This window comes from Dromaius novaehollandiae, chromosome 5 (genome assembly GCF_036370855.1).
Source record: "Dromaius novaehollandiae isolate bDroNov1 chromosome 5, bDroNov1.hap1, whole genome shotgun sequence".
NCBI lineage: Eukaryota > Metazoa > Chordata > Aves > Casuariiformes > Dromaiidae > Dromaius > Dromaius novaehollandiae.
This window is the reverse complement of record NC_088102.1, coordinates 41,708,846-41,733,578: the sequence shown is the minus strand read 5'-3', so window position 1 is coordinate 41,733,578 and position 24,733 is coordinate 41,708,846. Positions and strand designations below refer to the sequence as shown.

General features: G+C 38.7%; 1 protein-coding gene across 1 annotated transcript; it reads left to right on the top strand.

Moving 5' to 3' along the window:
- The first annotated feature begins 52 nt into the window (after window positions 1-52).
- LOC112980688 (photoreceptor outer segment membrane glycoprotein 2) lies at window positions 53-24,733 on the top strand. Its single transcript, XM_064512574.1, has 7 exons — window positions 53-167; window positions 792-1,185; window positions 4,245-4,322; window positions 13,020-13,112; window positions 16,338-17,006; window positions 21,732-21,978; window positions 23,433-24,733. The coding sequence occupies exons 5-7, from the start codon at window positions 16,426-16,428 to the stop codon at window positions 23,697-23,699; spliced, it is 1,095 nt and encodes a 364-aa protein (XP_064368644.1). The 5' UTR covers window positions 53-167; window positions 792-1,185; window positions 4,245-4,322; window positions 13,020-13,112; window positions 16,338-16,425; the 3' UTR covers window positions 23,700-24,733.

The following is a 24,733-nucleotide window of genomic DNA, read 5'->3' as shown; positions in this document are numbered from 1 at the left end:
GGAGATTTCTCCGGGGCGGTTGGCTGTCAGCCCTATCAATTACGATAGAGGAGGCGGGCACACCTGAGCGGCGCCGCTGCGGTCGGGGTTGGTTGAGAGTCGAGGAGCCCCGTTCGCAGCCACAACGGCCCTCGCGCAGCCTGGGGCCGCGGTGCATCCTGGGCACGGTAGTTCCGCCGCCGGCGTAGCGCGCCGCGAACCGTTACTCGCCGGGGCTCTGCGGGGGCGGCGGGTAACGGCGGGCGCCCGGACCGCGGCGCCGGGCAGCGCCTCCCCGGCGTGCCGCCGCCCGGGGCCGGCCCACGCCGCTCGGCGCCGCCGTGCCGCAGGGCCGCTCCCCGCCGCAGCGCCCGCTCCGGCCCGCGGGGGAGCGGTCACGTTGCAGAGCCGCATTTCGGCGGCGCCGGGGGCTGCCGCCGCTGCGGGACCGGCCGCCGCCTCCGCAGCCCGGGCTCGGCCAGCCCCGGAGCCCCCCGGGCCTGCGCGGCGGGCAGGGCTCGCCCTCCCCTCTGAGGCCGTGGCTGGGTGTCCTCGGCGGGCAGGTGCAGGCCAGCCCGTAACCCGCGGCGTCAACCCAGAGGCTGGATCCAGCTGGCAGACTGGCACCTGAGGGGGACCTGCCCCATGGGAAGGGGGAAGGAAAGATCTGGTGTGCTCGTAGGAGCGAGTGAACCCATTGCAGTTTTCCGTTCGTGTGAAGTTCCCTTCAAAAAAGTGGCTTATATTTTGCCGCTGTCATGCGGATAAGATGATGACACCGTGAATAATTTATTATTCTCTTCATTCAACAGAAGGAGATCAGAGTCAACGAGTAAGATCAGAAAGCAGCATCTCCTACTGCTGCTCTACAAGTAGTGAGTCTTAGTGCTCATAGATTACAAGTTACTCAGCACTGGATGGCTGTGAACCTAACCCAACAGCAGACCCAAACTGCTCCGACTTGCTCCATGCCAGCATCAATCAGACATTTCTTCGTTCATGAAGTGAACTGACCCAAGCCCTAGGCCACCAGTGACAGTGGTATGGATAAAGCACTGGTGATAAAGATATGTAAGACTGTATCCTTCAAAAGTTACCCACACTTGACACCACAGCAGCAGTTCATGCCGGTTTTCTGCTACAGCTATCAAAGCATAACTGGCAAAATAATTAATCCTAATGATATTTGAAGGGCTTACTATAGAGGTATGGTTTTCTATTATTACTTTTTAGGCACATTTCCCAAGGAAACATAACACATTCAATTGCATTTCCTGAAATTCTTTCTAGCTTTCTCAAGACGACATTTGTAAGTCTTCCCAAGAATGTATCATGGCCATGACTGATGACTTTGGTTAGTCCCCTAGATCTTTGCATCTCACACTCCAAGCCTAAACTTTCAGTGAAAAAAGTTTCCAAATTTTTTGGATTCTGAGTTAATGTTTGTATGCTCTCTGATCAGTTTACAGTTGAAATAGTAACACTGAGGTTTTGATTTCCCCTAGCCATTGCAGCTGAACTTTAACATTGAAATCAAATAGTGACTACTTAAATGTCAACTCCCTCTCATGTTTTTCTCACTAACAATCAAAGCATTTAATAAGAAAGCTGGTATTATGAAGAGATGTTCATTTTGTGCATGGAAATGAACCAACCTTGGTTTTACATGCTCAGGAATAGATAAGGAGGGTTGTTTTAGTCTTTTTTAGTAGTACATCTTTTCCACAATCGCAAAAGGGAGTTATGAGATTTGTTCACCTTTGATAGACACTTAGAAGTTCGCTGACTGACAATATTCTACTAGAGCTACGTATTCTTCAAAAGCTTAAAAGCATTGTAAAAGGTGAAAATTGTTCTAGGATAGGCCTGCTCCTTATGCTTCCTCTAATGCACTAAACAAATAATCTGTTCATGTTCCTTCTCAAACAGAGAGCACCTTTTCCTAAATTACAGCTGAGGGTAGATGAATCCACTAACTACCTCCTATTTTAAATAATGGCAGTAAAACTTACTATGTGCTAGGTGTAATGGGGAGCTCATGAATATGAATTTGTCTATGAGGAATCCTTTATTGTTCCCCCAGTAGCTTACATATTGCCTGAAGTGTACAATTCTTCAGGAAAATTTTTGGATTCAATTAAAGAGAAATGGAAAGGCTTTAACAAACTTGTTTATCTGGTTTGGCCGTTTACCAGCTTAGCACTGCTCATCCAAGTATATGGACTGTCATACAGTATATGCTAATAAAATAGTAATAATAAATAAACTGTACTCCAAGGTATAATTTTTCTCACCAGTTTAGCACTTCACAAATTAATTCACTATTTAATATAACCTCACTGTCATGCACAATATCACGGAAAACACATTATAGTATTTCTTTTTAGCATGATCTAAGTCAGCATGCACTCTGCAGGCTTTAAAATACAAAGTAGCCTTTTCCTCCATTAGTTAGCTTTCAAGTTCTAGTCATCTGTTTTGTTGCTAGCTCTTAAGTTACCATGGAATCTTTGTAAGCAGACAAAACCTGAGTAGTTCAAATAAAAATCAAGTAGGAATAAAATAAAATAAAAAATAACATAAAAATCAAGTCTTCTTTATGCATCATAAAGAACATTTGGCTCAGTTTTTTCAAAGGTAGAGATGACCTTTCAAAACTTCAATTTTTCAAAAAGAAAATCTGTTTCCACTTCAGTGCAGGAACTCTTTACAGAAAAAATCTAATCTTCTGTGAATTCACTGCTCCAAAAATATACCAAGGAGTTTTTAGAGGCTTTCTGTTCTACTATTTTGGGTTCAAAAATGATGGTAAATATAACAGATTTTCTTTATCCACTGGCATTTCCTTTGTCAGTAGAAACTCGCAGAATAGCTTCTCCACAGAAAGAAAAAAAAAAACACCCTCTATGCTATAATGGAATCAAGCTACTCTAGCTTTTTTACTATAGTACAGCTAGTTATCCTCAGGTGGGTAGTGTGGACTAGACCTGGAAAAAGCTACACTATGCCAAAAAATGTCCTACCACCTCTGTTCAGATTTTACATTGTTAGTTCAAATTGGCCTTCTCCATGTAAAAACATACATCTTTTTGCAATGTAGCTATAACCTTGTTCTTATTTTTTAACCACACAGTTATGTTCTGCTGCTGTATCTGGCTTTGCATGGTAATTATCTGGTATTCCCTAACATCCCATGAACAACTGTTCTAGTTGCTGGAGGAGTACAAGGGGAACGAACTGCAAAAAGTGCCTGTGTTTGCATTCTCTCTCTAAATAGTATCTACTATTGTCACTGTTAGAGACAGACTAGAAGGCTAGATGGACAACTGGTCTGACCCTGTTTCATATGTTCTGATGCAACTGTATGCTCTATATGTGAGTTTATCATGCTGCCCTTGAATCCATATATCAAGTATAAGTGAAGGAAGAGCCACTTCTGCATCTGCCTGGAATGAGAATGAGCTGTCCTAGATCCTCATATAAAAACAAAAAGCTCGTACAAGTGTATTCAAGTGCAGTAGCCTAGCACAAATAAACATTTAGCTCTAGCGTGGCTGTGAATTCATCCAGTCATTTTAGTTTATTAATACTTATCTAGAAAGAAAAGGGGAAAGAAGAGGAGCTTCTCAGTCCAACCTGTTGTTGATCTCAGAATCCATTCATATTATGAGTAGCCTCTGGAGGGCAGGTTCTCAGATGTATGTTTTACCTCAGCGTGGATTCTCATGTGTATGTTTTACCTCTCTCTGTACCTGTAAACAGTATACTTATATATTTCTCCGTACAATTACATCACTTTCATTATTCCTGAAAAGCACTTATATTGTAAATAGGTTAACATTTTCATTCTAAATTATACCCAAAATATCAATTTTATAAGTAAATCAAAATCAAAAAAATCACAGGAAAAGGGAAATAATGCCTTGCGTTAACAAAGGTTCAGGTTTTGCTGTGAAAAGATTTTCACCTTGGGATGGAGAAGAACAAGTACTGGGGACAGTTCTCTGCTGGTTTAACTTTTCTGAAGTCAAGAGGATTGTATGAGCAGAAACTTTAGTCTGCTATTTCCAACAGAAGGAATACAAAGTTATGTAGGAATGTTTTCTTAGTTAATAGTTGTAAAATGCTCTGCAGATGGACAGCTTTATATTCATTCTGAAGATTTTTAAATAGATGGTCAGAAGCACCAAATAAATCAATAAAGGAGGCTGTGTCTTGTCTTAGTTCCATCCTAAATACCTAACTTCGCTTTTCTGTCCTTGCAGTGTGTACTCAAGTGCTGTGGATTAGAACTTTGAAAGTGGAGAGCAAGAGGATGGATGTCCTAAGTTCTTCCAAACTCTGTAAGTTTAGCTGACAAAACTTCATTACGACAGAGTAGTTGCTATAGAATTCTATGAACAAAACAAAAGAGATAAAAGTTTATTTGTGCTGGTACATTCCTGGGGCAACACTATTTGCTAATCAGTGTGACTGCATGAAAAATAAGCTACAGTACTGTATATAGGTTCTTACATGTCAAGTATCACTTCAATATTTAATAATAAGTATCAAATACTTAATGAGACTGAATAGAACTATTCTGAATTTTACAAATGTAGAAAACAAGTCTGTAAAGAGAAAGTGACAGCAAAATATTTCTGTATATGACTTGACACAGCCCTAACTTTTTTTTTTTTAAAGAACAGAGAATGAGACTATACCCACACTAAGCCAAACTCCCAGCTGCATCTCTCTTTTTCTTTTGATGAACTAGAACAGAACTGCTTGGATTGTCTGTGGATTGAACACAACTTTCTAGTGTTTTAACTTCTGCTTTCTTGGACTTCACAGTGGATAATCATAGAAGCATAAATTTACTTTCCTGAGAATCTGTTTCATAGTGAAATATGGGAGATAAAAGGATTTTCATTGGTGTTTTTTGTCTGAAACTAATGATCTAATGTTTCCTCAAGGAAACGTAAAATTGAAAACGCACAACCTGTACACAAACATACACATACACCTGCTTATGGAGAAAGGTGACAGCTGATTAACAATGTGTTAAGACCTTCAAAGCTGTGCTGTTATTTTCCTGAAATAAATGTGTATGGGAGTAGATGATTCATTTTACAAAGTACATTTTGAGACACTTTCATTGGAACCCCCTTCTGCCTACACAGCATGGGAGTTGGGTTATTCATTTATTTCTGTGCAAGTCAGGAGTTCTGAATAATATTTCTGCTTAGCTGACCGCAGAAGCAGGAGACATTGCTCCAGAAAATTTCTTTACATTTTGGAGAATCAGAAATCAAAAGGTTGTCAGAAAAGAGAAGATAAAAAAAAGAAAGAATAAAAAGGAAAGGCTAGATAGCTAGATGCACAGGCTTAATAAATATTCATTTCCAAGAGATGAGAAATTCATAGGTATGATTAGTCAGTAAATGAATATCCACCAAACCTAGATTGTATTGAAAGTTGTACCTAATTAAATACAGTATATAAATGAAGGTGGAAACATTGCTGCCATTGAAGACTAGAAAGGAAAATGCATTTTAGAGGCTCTCATTTCAGACGAAAGCATTGAGCAGAAGAGGTACTGACTAAAGATGAAATATTGCTTATAAAGGCTAGTAGATGAGTAAAAAAGTATCCAGCTCACAGCAAATGAAAATTTACAGAGAGCAGGGATGGAAGAGACCTGAAGACATCTAGTTTAGCCCTTTTCCCAAGGTAGCGGCAACTGTCCTTGCAAAATGCTTTGCCAGTGTTTCTCATGTTTTTCTAAAAAGCACTCTGTTGATAGAAATTCAGCAGTTTCCTAGGCAATCTTTCAGTTTTTCACCATTCTCACTAGAAGAAAGATTTCCTAAACGTAACATAAATCTCTCCTTTAGTAATTTAAGCCCATTATTTCTGCTCTTATAACCAAAGCAATTTATTCCCTTCCCCTGTGCAGCTACATTGAAAGTATTCGAATGCTATTTTCACATTTCACCATCAGTCTTCTGCACACTGAAAAAGCCCAATTCCTTTATTTTTTCTTCCTAGATCATGATTTCTAGACACAGTGTGTCACATAACTATGAAGTCGCCACTGCAATGGCAGAGGGATCCTGGATATGTTTCAGAGGCGCTCTAAAGGCACTGTGTCTACTTGCAGTTATTGTCTGTTTGATGGCTTCAGAAACTTTGTCAGTCTTGTTTTTGCAACTGTTTTTTGTAGCTTTTTTTTTTTTTTGCTGTATCTTTCTAAAAGAACCTCAGATTCCCTAAAAAAAGATATCCTGAGTTGTTCAGTTCTAATGATATCTGAAGAGTGAAAAATTATATTAACAGAAGGTTTGTATTAAGGTGAGAGTATGGAAATGTCCTGATTTGCATGGAAGGTGCAGCAACGTTGAGGAGATATTTGAGAGTATTTGTCTATACTTCTAGGGGAAGAAGGGTTAACTGACAGTAGAGTGCACCAAATTATTGATGCTATGATACATGGAATAGAAAATTTCACCTCATTATGTAAAGGCACTTTTTGGGAGATCCTTCACAATACCTGTATAATTCCATTTCCTGATGATTGGCTTGTGATGTTAAAGTAGCTAGTTAATAAAATAGGAAAGTGAAAAGCAAGACTGCTGCATGGTCTGATTATCAATAATGTAAAAATGGAGTCTGGTCTTCAGAAAAAGGTTACAGTTGACATGGAATTTTTAGCTTACCAAGATTTAAAATACAGGTTCAGCTTCCAGCTCTACCATAGACTGCTGGTCTGATTTTAAAGTGAACACACTCTTTCCATGCCTTAGTTTTCCATTTGTAATGACTCACCATGAGTCAGGAGTGGATGACTCAGAGGCTAGGGACAGTGCAGCTACTATGGATTGGAATCAGAACCAGCCTGACTGGTACCTGCATGGTACTTCCCTGAATATATAGGAACCCTGAAGACTAGCAATAGGTGTGCAATGCAATTTATGCGAGTCTGCTACAGTTTTTACTTAAGACTGGCTTCTGCATCCATATTGTTATAACCTTTAAACATTTGAAAAGTGGAAATCATAGTACTTCTTTTCTGATTCGTTTGTTTTGCCTGGAAAGCTTTTCAGACAGTGAAATGAGGCTCTTACAATATTTGTATTTTGTATGGAACATAATACCTTGGGTGTTCTGGTACAGTTGTAGTACAATATATAACTGTAGTTGTGGAAAAGTACTACTGACTTTGTTTGCAATATACTTTGTGGTATTCTAGAGTGCTAACAGAGTTCCTTTAAGTTAGTGTCCACTACCTCTTGCCTTTGAGTTTTGGTATCGCCTTTACATTCCCTCCGCCATCTCTCCTATTCCATATTTCCATATTCAGAATTTCAAATGTTGTAATCTGACTTAGATATCCTCTTCTAACCACAACAGTAATCATCTAAATACCACTGTACTGCCTTACTAACAAGTTCAAAAATGTAACTGAGTGTTGAATTGTCTGTAAAGACGCAATTCCTTCTATTTGCCTAGTAACTTAAGCCTATGAGGATCTGTCATGTGGTCTACAATTCTACAAAAGCCAAAAAAAGCTGATGGTCTAAATTCCCTTTTTCATGTCTTCTCCCCATTAACATGTATCAGTGAACATCTTTTCCTGAACATAGACTCTCCCTTTCAAGCACTTGAATGTTGAAGAAAGATTGTATAGCACCTGCTTGTGCTGAACTTATTTGATGGCCTTTGGTTTTAGTCCATTACTCCAAAATCTCTTACCAGCCATTACTATTTGCATGAAATACAAGAATAAATGAAAAGCTATCAAAATATAAGAATAATTTAATTTCTGGAAACCACATGTAAAATACAATTTTGTAGCATGCATCATTCCAAGTAGGTGTTTAACTAGGCTACTTTATAACACATCTGTCCTTGTGAAGTTATATATAAACAGTATTAAACAGATAAATGATTGGCCAAACATTTATTAAACTTTTTCTTTCACATACAAAGCCACAGTACAGCAATCTCCACTACTAGTAGGAAAGTATGTATTTTCTTTTTACACCACTGGGTGATTGATGGCAGATGCACATGTGCAAACACTCCTGCTGGCCTACAAAATGCTACTCTGTCATTATGGTCTTGGTGTGCAGACTTCCCAGCAGGTCTGTAATAAAGTGCCTCATAGTTAGTTATAGATGGCCATAAATCAAAACTAATTTCTGAATAATTCAACTTTGAATATTAACTTTGCAGCAGAAACCATTTCCCAATAAGAGACAGAACAAAGAATATGGGTAGCGTTAACCTCTAATTGCATCAAGGCTGGATTTAAGTTATTTCTTAAAATGATGCAGCCTAAGCTTCCACTAGCTGTTTGAGTGACCTCTGATCTCTAACACAAATAAAAGCAAGCTTCTTGCTTTGCATTGTAGAGAAAGCTACATACAGCAGCACTGCCATCTTCTGCTTGCTTTCTTTCAGTGCATAGAAGTACTAGGTTTATATTGCAAAGCAACAACAGGGAAGATGTGTTCTATGAGTAGCAGGTCTGAGGCAATAACATCTAATGCTTGGGGATGATATATGTCCAGATTTCCACAGATACATATTCTTTTTTATGTGTAAATTTTGTCTGGGCAGAAAAAAGGACTTGAGACATTTGTCCAGCATTTATAATGTACCACATCCTAGCCTGAGCAAGAGCTTAAAAACCCCAGACCAATGTGTACATTTGTGTACACTATATATGTACAGATCAACTCTGCGGAGCATATTCGACGTCTGATATATTCCTTGTGGTCAGCACAAGTATACTAGGTCCAAAGCATGATTTGTCCATATGCATATGACAAATTCAACACTGTTAGGTATATTTGAGCATATGCAAACATTTGTGTAGCCCATATGCAACAGACCCAAGAAGTCCCAGATGCTCTTGATCTGAATAGGCTCTTGATCTGAAGTTTTGTGGTTGTGATCTACATCAGCATGTACCCACAACAGAAAATTGGAAGTGCTACTTCAGATATTTTCTTTGGAAGGGTGAAAGTATGGGAAATTATATTTTTCTGAACTGAAGTCACCAGCAAAAGGCACATTGAGACTATAAGGCTCCATGCATCCCCCCACACTTCAAGGGGGAAGCTCTGCGTAAGTGTGCCACACTGTACTAGGCTGCACATTGTTGGATGGACCTTTCAGCAAAAACATGAATTATTATATCAGTTTGATTGTATCAGAAAAAATCAAAAAGGGAAGAGAATCCCACTGTAGGATTTTATTCTACTGGGACATGCCCTTGGGGTCTTTCATCCCATGGCGGCACATGGTGATACTGGGAATTGTGGGCATCCCTTCTCCACTCAGTAATGTATGAAACCATGATTCCTGCCAGATCAGAAAGTCTTAATTGTTTTTTTCTTCTTAGAATATTGTAATTAGATACAGACATCTCTGCCTTACTCAAGATTTTGACAGATTGAGCTACACAGATAACTAATCTTTTACTTTTCTCTGATAATAAGCATGATAATAGATACATGCAGAGGAGTATCTATTCTTATGAAAGCATGAGACTATAAACAAGGTGGGCAGGCATATTCCCAGAATACACACAACAATGTCATGGTATCAGTCTATTGCCCATCACTAGCTGGAAGAAGACAATCTGTGCTACTGAGAATATTTGTATGCATTACTATCCCTGGTGCAGGGTCACTTGCAGTTACTTGTACTCACAGAACTGTCTCTGCTATTCTGATATGTTCTGGACCCTACAGGCCAAATCTCATCCTGTTTGGTGACTCATTTCTGGTACTGACATCACCACTAATCTGGTCAAGTGTTGCTGCAAACTCAGCTTTTTGCCACTACCATTGCCAGTTAATCCAGACAGGTCCATGTCACAAATTGCTACATTCAGGGCTCAGAAATGGAAGAAGGACAAGTTGTTTTTGCTTCTGGCTTGGGATAAAGCTTTCAAGACCTGAGGACAGAGGTTTCTATTAGATTGTTCTTGAACCTGGATACCTTCCCAAACTAGAATCTACTGAGAGTCATTCAGGATGATCCAACTGTTCTCGGTTGAATTCTTGTCCTGGACATAGTCACAGTCAATACAGAGCCAGAGGAAAGAAAAACTGCAAAGCAACAAAATATGGAATGATTAAGGTTCATTATAATGAATGTAAATGATGATTGCCTAAGCTAGATTTTCCCTTCCAACAGGAGCATAGAGTTTCATTATTCTCAATCTTCTCTCTTGTGGACCCATGCCTATTGATGAGAACAAATTAAGAACTAAGGAAGACCTTATAAAATACCGAAGCAACAGTTTCTGTTGCTTAGTAGCCCAGGCCTTAGGAGATAAAAGAGTAAAAGAAGTTGCCATAAATCTAGTTTGTCAGTTTGATCTCAGCTCACGCTCAGTTAATTGGCCTGTTTCACAGGATTTAACCTGGTGGCATAAGAACCTTGACATAAATCTCTTAGCTACGATTAGAGATGCAGGAGAGATTAGCATGGGCAGGAGAGTTGAAGTATTTTTCTCCATCTCCATTGGTGGGTCAGTGTAAAGACAGAAGAGCTACACAAACATCTGGAAATCAGTACCTGAGTCTTCCTCAGGATGCATGATCCAGGTATTTTCTCCTCTGTACACAGCAAGGTACCAGTTTTGAGATCTTACTCAGTCTTCTGAATCAGGTTAGTGGTTTCTTTTACAGTAAGTAACAGATAGGAATATTTTTTTAGCTAAGCAGATTTTGGTGAAGTTTGTGAGATAAGATGTGGTTGTTTTATGAAAAATTTTGCAAGCCAAATTTCTTGAGACAATTTGCATCCAGTAAGTACATTTTATAAACAAATAAATAGCTGTGAAATGTCTTGTTCTGTGCAGTTAGTTGATAACAACAGAATATGTAAGTGACATCCTGAAAGCAAAAAGCTACAGTATACTGAAGGAAGCTCTGTATCTGAAGTGCGGTTAGACTAGAAAAGCTCAAGAACAGTATAGATAATATGGGAGAGAGTTTCACATTTATTGGGCTGCTTCTGTTGAAAGGAATATTTCTCTTCTTGCTTTCCGTAACTGTGGAAAAAATGTCTGCATGGGTATGCTTCATAACTTTGGAGTTGCTCATATGCAACAGCGATGTGTGTTTCTAAGAGTTTGGATAAACGTTCTAGTTCCACAGAACTGCTAGGAGCATTTGTGGTTTTACAGTAGCTGCATTTGCAAATATAACTTAGAGAGGAACAGATACATATTGTGGAGTAAGACAATGCCACTTTTACCTCATAATTGCACTACAGTTCTTCCAGCTGGAAGACCTCTCTCCATGATGCTCAAAAAATGCTACTACAAGGCAGTGCAGACATTGCAGTCTATCTTAAGCTAATAAATATATTCAGCCTTTCATCGAACAGTTAGGGAAAGAATAACATTATGGTGTATTTACAAAAATTATTATAATGGGAAGAGGGTCTTCTCACTACCAAAAATAAATTCAGTAAACTGAAAACTAAGCATAAGCAAAAATAATCTTAAGGAAAATATCCATATAGACCTTCTGCCTAGTGTTTTCTGCAGACTGGTTTGTCAGGAACAGAGTAGGTAAGTCGCCCTTCTGTCCTGGACTTGATGCACTTGAAGTTTCACGAGAAGCACAGTTGCCCCCAAGGTCCTTTGTGCAACCCTAGGTATATCAGTGGCAGCCAGGGGCAATCAGTGAGTCGTCACTGCAGTCATTCCCCCACTTTCCTTTGGTACTATGGCTCACACAGAAGACTTTATTCTGGGCAGATTCTTTGTTGCTGGAGGTCTGCAGCATGGGTTAGATGAATATGGTAATTCCCTGTACCTGGTCCTCTAGCAAAAATAAAATTGTACCAAGGAAGCTGGAAATAATTTGTAATAATCATTGGAGGCAGCAGTTACTAACGGAGTTGCTCTTTAATATGAATATTTCAGGATTTTTATTTTAAACAGACTAAAGAAATGACTGAGAATGGGAGAAGGAGCTGTACCAGAATAACTGCATGCAATTAAGTGTATACCTCTTTATGGAATTGAACTTCAGATTTTTTTATGGCTAGAATAACATAACAGAGACTCTTACATTTACTTATTTCAAAATGAAAAATTAATCTTGAGTAGATCAATTTTAAGTAAAGGGAGAACTGTTTGGAAATTTTATTCAAAAGTTAAAGCGAAAGAAGTTTCACAAGAAGGGTGTTCTTGGTGCCACCACTTTAGTGGCATTTTGCAAATAAATACACATATTTCATAGAAATGAACAGTGAGTGATGCATTCATATACACTGGCCATTGAATGTGAACTGCGTATTGGCAGCCATTAATTCAGAACAGCAGATTCTCTGTTGTTGTGTGCACTGAGACATGAGTATCAGGGACAAATAAACCTATTTGCAGCAGCCATGCACAACTCTTTAAGTTCAAGTCATGAACTGCTTAACTGGGGAAGCTGTCAAAGCTACTGTCACCAGACTTAGCAGACAGGCTGTCAGCTGAATTCACATGGAGGCTTACTTCTCTGCCAATAAAATATGATTCTTTTAAATGGGGGCTGAAGTATACTTTGGAGGAACAGAGTGAAGAAAATCTTGTCATTTTATAGATATCTGTTCTCTGGACTTCTTTCTCCAGAGCTGTCTATCAGTAATCAATTTTTCATCATGATAATCAATATGATTATCACAAAATGATCACAAGAAATAATCAACCATAACTGATAATCCGCCTTAATAATTATTAAAAAAAGGTCCCTGCTTTAAATCAGGCTAGTAAGGAAAAATGTTGTGTATTTTGCACAGTATTCTATGTATGGTTCTGTGTATTGTACAAGTGATACACAGAGATGAATAACTTTCAGGGGAATCAGTTTCCTTGCTAACTAAATACAACAGAAAATAAATGCAGCATGAATAAATTAGAGCTCATAGGCATTAAAATGTGTTAATATTCAAGAGCATGAAGACATTTCATATGCTAAAATGAATAGAGCAGCCTATTCCATATCTGCACAAATACAGTTCATTCCTTCTTACATCTACAGATGAAGGCACTGGGATGTCATTACCATTTTAAACTGCACTCCAAAACAATCTGCTTACCCAACGTCAAGCTTCACTGCATCTGAGGATCCTCAGTGAGTAGCGTGCAGCCCTACTGCTGTAGGGCTTTTCTGCAGAAGGTTTTCATGCTGTCTTAGATGATACAAATCTTATTCGGATAAAGTTAAGTAGCAGAGCCCACTAGCTTAAAAGCAATTATACATGAATAAAGCTGCTTGTACTTCTTTATTTCCCCAAGTTTACAGGATTATGTTTTATTGTTTATAAAAGCCATTGTATTAATAGAACTGCATCAAAAAGATGGCTGTATAATCATATCAATATATATTTATAAAGTATAAAATCACTCTAATGAAAATTACTGAATTAGTACAAAACCAAGCTTAGACCAGGTTTTGTGGGGAGGAAAGAAGAGAGCTCTATATTCTCACGTGTTGAGGAAAGGCATTCACAAAGGATCAGAAAGATTAAAGAAGGGTAAAAGTTCATGGTTTGAACCTTAGGTATTGCAGCATAGTTCTACAACCACCTCATGTGCACTAGAAACACATTGTCTCCAGCTTTAACAAGTTTTAATTCTCAGATGTTATTAGCTGCCCTCTGCCTGTGATTATGATATTACTGGAGAGGTGCAAAGGAGATGTTAGCAGCAGTGTTGCAGAAGCCATAATGATATGCAGAAACAAGGTAAAATGTGCTGGGAAAGATAGTATCTTTTCTTAGACCCACTAATAGCTGGGGTAAAGAGGACAAACTGTGGAACACTAACTGCTCCTTCAGGTGAGAAACTTTGAAACAGCAAACTTGAAACTGTGTGTATGCATGGTTGTGGGAAGTCCCCCTCAATTACATCTATCGGCATGATCTTCAGAGAGAAAAATAAAAGGATCTGTGGATCAGATGGGAAAGTTAGGGAAAAGGCAATAATTCCTTCATCCTCTGAGGAAGAGAGAGAGAAAGAGGTAATTATCAGCCAGGAATCAGCATAGGCGTTTAGCAGGCAGTGGAGTGTGAGGAAAAGTGCATTGTGCCCATCTCTCTCTCAAGTCCATGGTTTTTAATTTTCAGCCAAGTTATGAGTTTTAGCCCTAGACTTTCTTGTAGGTTTTCACTGAGGATCAGAAATGTCTGTTTTATGAAAAAAATTGTCGAATTAATAATAGGGCTTTTCAGTTCTTTTGGCAGTCTTTTAAGAGCTTTGGAAAAGAATGCGACAACCTTAAACTGCTTATAGTATCGCATCCTGATACTTTGGAAGAGTAAATTCGAAATCTCCAGACAATGTACTAGACAGGGCCAAAGGACTTCCAGCAGACAGAAGCAGCAATGACAGCTGCAATCAATTTAGGAATAAATCCAGTTATCTCTGGGAGGTAGCAGCAATTCTGGAAGAGAGTCCAGCTGTGCTAGCAGTCAGTGGAATGGAACAACTGTTGGACTTGTCCTGTGTGAAACACTGTCAGGAGTTCGGTCCTTGGAGTTACAGTCAGGAAGATGAAAGGGAGAGAGGAACAGGCAGGACTAACTACGTTATTAATAGGAGTACAGAAGTGGGAGACTGAAAACTGAAAGAGAGGGATGGGAGAAGAAAGGCAAACCAGTTCAGAATTTGGATGGAAGTCCTGGCTACTTGAAAGATCTGTGTTCGTCTACACAACAGTCTGGGCTAAGAAGATAATGTGGGGTTTTTTATTTGTTTTTTTTTTTAATTCAAATTCATTTATAGAGAGAATTTAGATAGATGTTAGTTCAGGTTAAATAACACTTCTAACACTTAAATTATTTAAACCCGTTCCATCAGGAAGTATTATGGAGCTTTTAATGACAGGTTATTAAGGTCTGAATTTTGGATTTCAACCAAAAATAATTCAATGTTGAAAGGTGAATACTGTTAAAAAGGGAGGAGCAGGTGTATCAAAAGATAGTAAAATACACAAAATACAAATTACCAAACACGTGACTAGGTCCCTGTCATTGTCCAAATGGTTGCCCCTCTAAAGAAATATCTTGGTGTCCCTTAGGCTGTAGAGTCTTCTTCAGATAGGTGAATGGAAACAGTTTCAAAGGACTGTGAAGACATGGTTATTAGAGAAAATGCAAGCGGGAGTGATTTTTAGGATTTTGACTGCAATATGAGGGACTCAGAAAAAAAACAGTTTAGAGATGGTATGAGGGATGCAGTAAGACATGATCGTCACTGTTCTCAGGAGATAGGGAAAGAGCAAATGACTTTCGCTGCAGAAGCGGAGGTTAAGACAGTAATGTCACCATTTCCTAGGGATTAAATAGATCTCATTTAATATCTTATGCCATTCCAAACATTGGTTTTTAACAAGAACCTTCAGAAAGAAAGGAAGGGCCGTCAGAGATAAAAAAATAGAGCATCTTAAAACTGTTGATTTCTTTCTATGTTGTGGCGATTGTTTTACTTTTTTCTAGAGTGACATGTTACTTGACATAAAAATAGCAATGCTTCTATGCCAGATCAAGCTGAAAAAAGGAAGATGTGGAGCATGCAGATTTATTCCAGTAATATATTCAGACCATAGCATGAAAAAAACCTATGTGCTAGCTACTCCACAGGATAACAAAATTTTGATAATATTTTCTACAAAGCCAGCAGTATTTGAGAGTTTAAATATCTGTTGAACATTTCCTGTGTTTATATAATCACATTCAGTTTCCCCTTCAGAGCGGTCATATCCTAATAGCATATTATAAGTGTAGGCATCAGACTGCTTTTTGCTATTGAAATAGTGTTTTCACTGCACATTTTCAATGAAATGCCCCAAAACACTCACAGCATACTGTGTTTTCTGATGCTATTTTTAGATTTTTTTCCACATGGAAATAAGGCTTATGTGATTATGCTGTATCTGTGTGCCTGTTTGTCCTGCTTAACAACTTTTGAACCCAAATCTGACCATGATGTAGAAATCTAAGAATGAAGAATTCCTACATCCATCAAGAAAATACGCACAGCCAGTGGAAGTGAGGGGCACTGTCAGTCTCCCACAGGGAAAGACAGCAGATCAGCTAGCTCACTTCTAGTAGACATCAGAAAATCTGCACAGAAAATTGTTTTCAGGAGAAAAATCCATAGGGTTGATTGGGTCACTTGTTTATAAATGCTCCAGTCAGTCCTTGGAACCATGATTTTAAGAGATTTATATCGTATGAAATTTAAACAGGAGCTAGGACACTCCCTTAGTGTCAGAGTGCACGAGGAAATTCTCTATAGGCTCTATAAATATCCAGTCAAACAGACAGTAATCTCCCTCTCTCTCTCTTCCTCACAGATTTCCACTGCATGCCTTGGATACATGCTCTTAAGCAGCTTACAAGCTTTCCTTGACCTACGCTTCTTTTCTTAATGCTGATCTGACTATGGCTGTCCTCAAAGTAAAATTCACCAAAACGAAGAGGGACAAATTGGCTCAGATCCTATGGATCCTCAACTGGGTTTCTGTTGTGAGTGGGATCATTCTCTTCAGTCTTGGCCTCTTTTTGAAAATAGAGATCAAGAAACGCAATGAAGTGATGGCAAAAGGGGACATTAACTCTGTCCCCAACATGCTGATCTCTGTGGGGGCCATAGCATGTATCATCAACTTCCTGGGTGGCAAAATCTGCTATGACTGCTCAGATGCCAACAAGTTCTCTCGCTGGAAACTAGTTATGCTCCCATACATCGTATGTACCTTCTGTTTTACTTTCTGCATCCTGGTGGGTGCTCTCATGTGCTATGCCATGAGGAATGAGCTGGAAGAGTCCCTCTATTTGGGACTGAGGGATGCCATTAAGTACTATAAGGACACAGACATACCTGGACGATGTTTTTTAAAGAAAACAGTGGACATGTTACAAATTGGATTCCAATGTTGTGGAAACAATGGCTTTAGAGACTGGTTTGAAATTCAGTGGGTATCCGCTCGCTATCTGAATATGGCTTCCAAAGAAGTTGTGGAGTAAGTAGTTACTAGTCACATGGAAAAATCCATGAAAAAAACTCTTTCAAAAAGAATTTGTAATGAACAGAAAGTAAATGACAGTAGTGTCAGAAGACTGTGAGATGCATCAACATTGAAGAGAACATGGCAAAACTGCTTGTTCTCTGCCACCCAGGAAACAAATTCTAGCAGTGCTTTTCCTCCTTATTAACATGACACCTTGTGGGGAGATTTCTCTCAAAGACCATTCTGAATAACTCTTGTAATAGACCTAACACAAAAAAAGAATATTTCAGTGAGCACAGGCATGCTCACAAACACCCTCATAGTTTGATTAAGGTAGATTCTTTTAGTGGGTAATGGCAGAAATAACACTTTGTCTAGACCATATACTCCCCCTAAAAACAGGAATACTGAGGTGCTCAGGCAATGCAAGAAAGCATCCTGCTGCTTGTGTTGAACCATTCTGGGGTTTTAGCATAGCCCTCAAATAGCAAAGTAGATATTAATTCCTGCTGGGCTTTTGTCTCTTAATCAAGAGGTGTAGAATGACCAGGCTACTTGCAAAACATGCTAACTACATACACAGTCAGAAGTTGCCATTTGCTGACTTTTTACAGATGTTAAGCAGAGTAATCATGCATCTTTCCTTCTTTAATATGGAGAGTCAGCTACCTCCAAATTTCAGGTATAGTGAACTGATAATGAAAAGAAAAAGGGTTGTACTATCAATACATTGCATAATGAATCCTAAAGAACACTAAACATTGAAAGATCTTTTCCCTTCAGGTATTAGACTTGACAAACTCAGGTTCAAACCTCTACGTTCACACAAGAGATACTGCCAACACCATGTACATAACATAATGAGAGAGGAGGAAAAGCTTCAGTATTTGTTTTTGTGTTGGTGCCTCACAGGATGTAGCAATTGTGAAATGATACACTCAAAAAGAATCACCAGATTTGTTCTTACAGAAAATAGAAAAAAAATTAAAACAAGTAACAGACAATCCAATAGGTAATAATTCTTCAAAAGCTTTTAAAAGCTTCATCCATGAGAGTTGCGTAGCTATAAAATTCCTGCCAGCAGACCAGAGTAATAATTCCAATAGCAAACACGTCCCATAGCAAGCAGTTTGGAACTTCAGCTAGAGACAGAAATCTTCAATTTTTTTTCTCTCTCCCTCTCATCATCCAGAAATCACTGAGATGTTAGGTTATTAATTTCCTGTTATTATTGGTTTTAACTTAGAATGTTTCAAATGAATTGGTTATTAATAGGTACATTTTTCACTGGATCAAGCAAAAGGAGAAGTTTGGCAGTTTCTCTTATAACATATAATCAGCAGACAGAAAGAGAATAGGCAGGTAGGAGACATGATTGCATCTCATTTGATGAAGACCTAAAAAGAAGATGAATGGCAGTGTGCAATAACTGATTTGGGAAGATAAGATTCACAGAAATGCTTCATGGTTTCCATTTCCACAACTGACTCAGAATCTTTTCACAGAGCCTTCCAAGAAAGCTTAGGCTCAAAGTATGAAAGTGATAAATGAACACGTCCAACCATTACAAATTCACATGCTAATAAGTTTCAATATGAAGTTAAATAGCAAAAGCTGGAATGGCATTTGCCAAGTGTTTTGCTTCACTGAACCTGAAAATCAGTGCTGATAAAGCCAGAAGAAGCGAGGCCAAAGATCTTATTTCACAAAACTTGCAACTTGAAACTGCATTATTGCAAAGCCCATTAGAATTGTCAATTTAGCAGAGGACAGGAGCTTGGAGAACACAGACCAGAGCCTGCCTAGGTCAGTTAGCTATCGTGATAAAGCAAAGTTCAGGACAGGTGTTCTGGAGAGAGAAGTTGGAAAGCAGTAGTGACACTAAGCAGATTGACTCAAGAGGTGTTTTAAATTCTGGTTCTGCTCTGAAAAGTGACACGGCAAGAGAGATTGTCTACAGGAACTTATAATAATATCTTGTTGTAAGGAGAAAAGTAAAATATACTGCTTTTTATTTCTGTGAGCCATATAGAAACAGTAATGTTTTCTCCTGTGTGGTAACAAAACTCAATTATTTTAATCTGCATGGCCACCTCTGCCATTATTTTGAGAATATACTTTGTCTGTTAATTTTTGTCCCATGTAGACAGGAGACATAAGTGAAATGTGTGTGAGGGAAGTAATTGAAGTGCAGAGTTTCTTTTACAGTGCACAAATCAGGATAATCTCATCTCAATTGCCAATATCAAAGTTGGTGCTGTATAACCAGATTATGTTATTGCCAAAATCCAGTAGTGAAACGTTTGGAAGGAAATCATTAGGCCCAAAGTTCAGCTTGCTCAGAAAGTTCATACAAGATGGAGAGGGAACCAAGTATTTTTCTTGGCTTCATATTGTAGTAAGTCAATTAGCACTCAGTAGATTAAGATTAAAGCAGCTGAGAACTGACATACTGTCATCTCAAATAAAATCTCTGCAAAACTGAACTTTCCACCTTTCCTCATAATCCCATTTGCTCCCCTCTTTTCTACATCTCCGTTGCCAACACCAACACCACAATGTGACAACACATGGAGTCAAGCAACGGGAATGGTAGGAGGATAAGGCAGGTTATAGCAGTAGAATCCTATGATTGCTTTGATTAGTTACAAATCATCTTTTCAGAGTCTTAAAAGCAAGTTTTGTTTTACAATGTTCTGATTACTTTGAATTATGGCAAATCTCACTCCCTCAGCTTTGTTACTGAGATCTTTCCAGCTTCCCTGCTAACAATACCAAGTTACCACAATCTTTGATTTGCTACAAGTAGAGGGAATACTATGGCAAGGGGGAAATAACCCAATTCTGGAAACTGCTATTGTGGGTAGTAGAAAGAAAAGTTTAAGAGAATGTGTTTTAATACATGGATGCGTTTTAACATCTGGATCCTGTACTGTATTTGGTCACTTCACTGAAATACACAGGGCATTTTGTTGGCCAGGTAAAAGCTTTCCTTTCACCATCTTCCTGCCTTCCTTCCCTCTCTCTGTGAGGTTTTTTTTCTCCCCCATTCTCGCCTTCTGTTTTGTGTCTCTCTGGCTTCCTTTCCTGTTTTCCTACTAGTGAGTGGCTTTGCCTATGCCAGTTGCGCTGCTTGCATGCTTAAGTCAGATATCAGTGAATTATTTCGAATCTTCTGCATTTGTTTCATTCTCTTGCTGTTTACAGAAGTAAAAAAGTCAAGGGAAGCTGGGCCACAGAGTGAAGAGCTACACCATAAAAAGCTGCGCCTAATGCGCTCCTGGTTGGGAAACAGCAGATGATCTTCCTGACGTATTTGGCAAGATCTCTGAGGAAGATATTTTTGACCAAATGTAAAACAAAGGAAGGAGATTGTTTCCAACAGGCCCACAGCAATGCAGTGAAGGCAATTATTCTACCATCACAGCACAGCCACAAATGCTGAGCTTCCTAGCAGCTTTTATTTCTCCTGAAGGATACATTTAGTCCCAAAATGCTGTAAGAACAGCAGACCCCAGAGTTACTGCTCCATTAGCATCTTGTGATGACTTCCTTCTCTTTAATTTAGATCTTCTGTAGCGGAACAAGGAAATAACATTTTTATATCTCCTTGAACATTAACAAATGGGGATAAGTTTTGCAAAACAAAAAAATCTACTATTAACAAATGGTGAAAGCTGGAGCTCTGAGAGAAGAGTCTCTTTCATATATTCTGGCTCCACAGTAGAGGCTGCAGGGCATGGGCTTTGCTAAAACAGTCTGTGGCTCTCATCTTTGGCGTGGTCTCAGGAAATAAGCCTTTGGCAATCAGCATTAAAATAGATGCATGCCTAGAGACTACTTCCACAAAGTGTGAGATTGTCTCACAACATCTTACAAACTCTCTGACTCCTGGAAAATCTGTTTTTCTAAAGAGCCTGCTTGGAAACAGAAGTTCAGCACAAGGACACAGTAGCTAAAAAGCAGGTGATATAAAGAAAAGGAACATCAAGTATTGAAAAGATTGATTTAACTGTTCTAAAAACTCTTGATTAATCTGAGACTGTTTTCGTTACTTATTATGAAATTTTCTCCCTCTTATTTCTTTAACTTTCTCATTCTCCTCCTTGTTTTTCTCCTGATCTTATAGGGGAGGGAGAGGAATAATAATTTTTAACAATAAAACATGTAAAAAGAGGAAAACCTCTTGTGAATTAGTCTTGAAACACATGCCATACCAGCCATGGCACATGGAGATAATGATGCAGAGGCAGCGGGCAATTTCCAGTGATTGCTGTAGCATATGAGATTGTCCTTCTGTTAGCTGCTGTCTTTCAGGTGTTCAAAATCAGTCAGGCACTAGTGAAACACAGGATTTCTAGGGCCATAACTTTCATTAGAGTTCTGCCAAGAAAAACAAATTCTAAACCTGTCTTTAATATTTTCAGTACAAAGATACCTAAAAGACATCTTGCTCTCCTTCTCTGTAACATTTAATTTACATCTTGCATGTACAATACCAAGAACCACATGAGATACTATACTGATACCATACTTAGGAAATACTTCAGCAAACAAAAAATACAGCTTTCCTGCAGTGAGCAGCATCTCCCCTTGGAAATATATTCTTGGTTTCCCTTTGTAACTCTGGAGAGGTCTGTACTGCAGCAGACATTCAATATATCCTTTTATAAAAAAGTGTCGACACTCTCTGCTGCTAACACATTTACAACGCCCAAACTTTCTATCTTGTTGCAGCCGTCTGAAGAGTAACGTTGATGGAAAGTTCTTGGTGGATGGAGTACCATTCAGCTGCTGCAATCCAAATTCCCCACGGCCCTGTATCCAGTACCAGCTTACAAACAACAGCGCTCACTACAATTATGATTTTCTGTCAGAGGAGCTGAATATCTGGGTGAAGGGGTGCAGAACAGCCCTGCTGGATTACTACATGGCTATTATGCGATCCATTGGTATTGCAGCATTGCTTATCTGGTTGTTTGAGGTAAGTATCATAAAAATGCTCTGTGACAGATTATTTTATGAGAGACTTTGTGCTCTCTAGGATGGAAAATAACTGTGGTGTAATGTGTGAGAAGTGCAAGAAATACCTCAGTATGTAATACCCTGAATATAAGTCCACAAACACTTCAAAGATTGTTGCAGGGTTTTCTTTAGTACAGACAGCTTTCTCAAAGTCCCCAGAGCAGATGCAAATCTCACTGAAGAGGATATCTATTAGAAATTATGTATATTAATTCAGTATACTTACAGAGCTTTTTCAGTAGATAATGGCATATTCCTTAACTTGAAGCATTTGCAGGACCAGACACAGGATGATACATGCAGTGACACAACTGCAAGAAAATAAGGTGAGAAGGTATAAGGATTGGTTTAAGTCAGTTTTAACAAAGAATATCAAAAAAGTGAGGCAGGCCTTTGGCTGAATACATTAATTTTATTTATTGTAAAAATTGAGCATAAATATTAACATCTCAAAATCTCCTTTTAGATACATAGCTTTACCATATAGACAGTACTTGCAAGAATAGAATACATTTTTAGATGTAGACTAGATTGCTTATTATGCAATCAAAATAAGCACATCACAGGTAGGCGTATACACGTGCAAAGATGCACTCTTTCTACCGGAGTCTGTAAAGAAGGCTGCCTGGCTCATTTGATCTACATGTAAAGGACTCCAATTGCATGTGTTAAAATGCAGTTTTCTTCCTTCGTTAGCAATTGTTTTGTTTTTCTGATTATTGCTCTACTACATAAATATTATCACTATATATAAAATATTTCATCACAACAGTCTCCAGGCAGTGCTACACAGGCAGTGGTGCCAGAAGCAATAGGCCTTAGGCAGCTTTATGAGAAATCTATGAGCCTGTTCTCTTTGCTTCCTTAAATGCTGATCAGGTGAGGGCCCTGATCTAGATCCCAGGAGGACTATAAAGGTGTGGCTTTTTCCTAAGCTTAGACTTGGGCCTTCTTCTTTCCTTTTTGTGCATAGGTATGTAGGACATAGATGGCTTAATTCTGATTTAATCAGGGTCAGCTGAAAAAATGCCATGCAAGTTAACAGACTAGGATTTTTTCTTCAATGGCTGATGTCTCCATTAATTAATCATCAATTCTGCATCAATTAGTTGTAGCCTCTGAGGCTGCAATGTTCCCTAGTAATTCTGTGTATTTATGCTCTAAGGACATGCAAGTGGGAATGTTACCTGAGGAATGGAGAGATAATCAAACAATCTCTCTGTGGTATTTTTCTTTCTGAAACATTTAATTTATTGGAAGTCTGGGTGGATATATTGTTGGGATGAAGAGTTTGTCTGCTTTACTCAATATTGGTTATTAGGCCTGTCAATAAAGAAGTCAGAAACCAGACTTAGTGGTAGGACTGAGACTGTAATTTAAACTCTCTGTTTAACCATTAACCTTTTCTTACAGCTCTCTGTCCTTATTGGTGTCCGGTACCTACAAACAGCAATGAAGAACGTTCTCCTGCTAGGAGATCCAGAGGGTGAATCAGATGGTTGGTTACTAGAAAACAGCTTTGTGGAAACTGCCAAATACAACATCAATATCATTAAGAACCTTGGCAAAGCCAACCAGATCTCCACTGTCTCAGGCATGAGTGACCCCAACACAGATGTTTCAAACACAAACTGTGGCAAAAACAATGTTACAAGAAAAGCTATCCCTGCAGCTAGCTAGATGTGACATTATTTCTTTGAAGACTTAAGTTTAGCTTTGACACATTCCAGTCTTACAGTTACAAGATTTTTCAATGGTGGGGAGAAAATAGGGAAAATAATAAGACAATTGAACAAACTGGAGGCTGTCACCAGTCTATAGTTATACTTCCTTGGTTAGATGTATTTTCTTTACTCATTCTCCTGAAATCCCTGATTCTCAAACACTGCACAAAACAGAATCTTTTGAAATTTTCCCACTTTCTCTCCCGTGCTCACATATTTCTGCCATGGTCTGAATACGTCAGAATAATGATTATGCAGGAGAGGGCTATCATACTGGATACCAGAATGTCTCAGACAGGGTGGGTCTACATCTGCTGACATACAGATGGGTCTACTATGTACCAACAAAGAGCTTATTAGCTAGACGAAATTGAGTTGAAGGCAATGAAAGTTAGTTCTTTATAGTGTGTATGTACATGCACACACCCGCATGTGTGTGAGAACAGAGAAGTTAAAACAATGTGAAATCTCTCTTCACTTTTCCCCGTACTTCAGAGAAAGCCAGCTGCTGTACTTCTGAAAAATCAGTGGGTAATCCTAAAAAGTTCTGCTCAAGAAAACTAATTAATGGCTCATGGCAGGATATTAAAATTCAAAGTGTCATGTGAAGGTACAAGACTAAAAACAAGTAAATATTTTCCATTAAAAAATACTGACTATTCCAGATGTTAAAAAGTTGATAATTTCAACAGTATGTATATAGACTCTGGGACTGTAATATTAGGGATTATTCGGAACCAATGAAGACAGAAAGATGCACTGACAGCTGTCCTGTCACATTCCTTATAGAGCACTCAGGAACTTTATATGCCAATGTATTGAGTGAAAGTGTTTCTACAGCTAACACAGTTGCAGTTACAGGATGCCTATGACTGTAATTCATCATTAACAATAAGATTACAAGCAGGTAAACAGAATAGAGAATACAGATACAGAATAGACGATAAAAGACCAATAAAGTATTTTTACTTTTTACTGTTGTTGAAAATA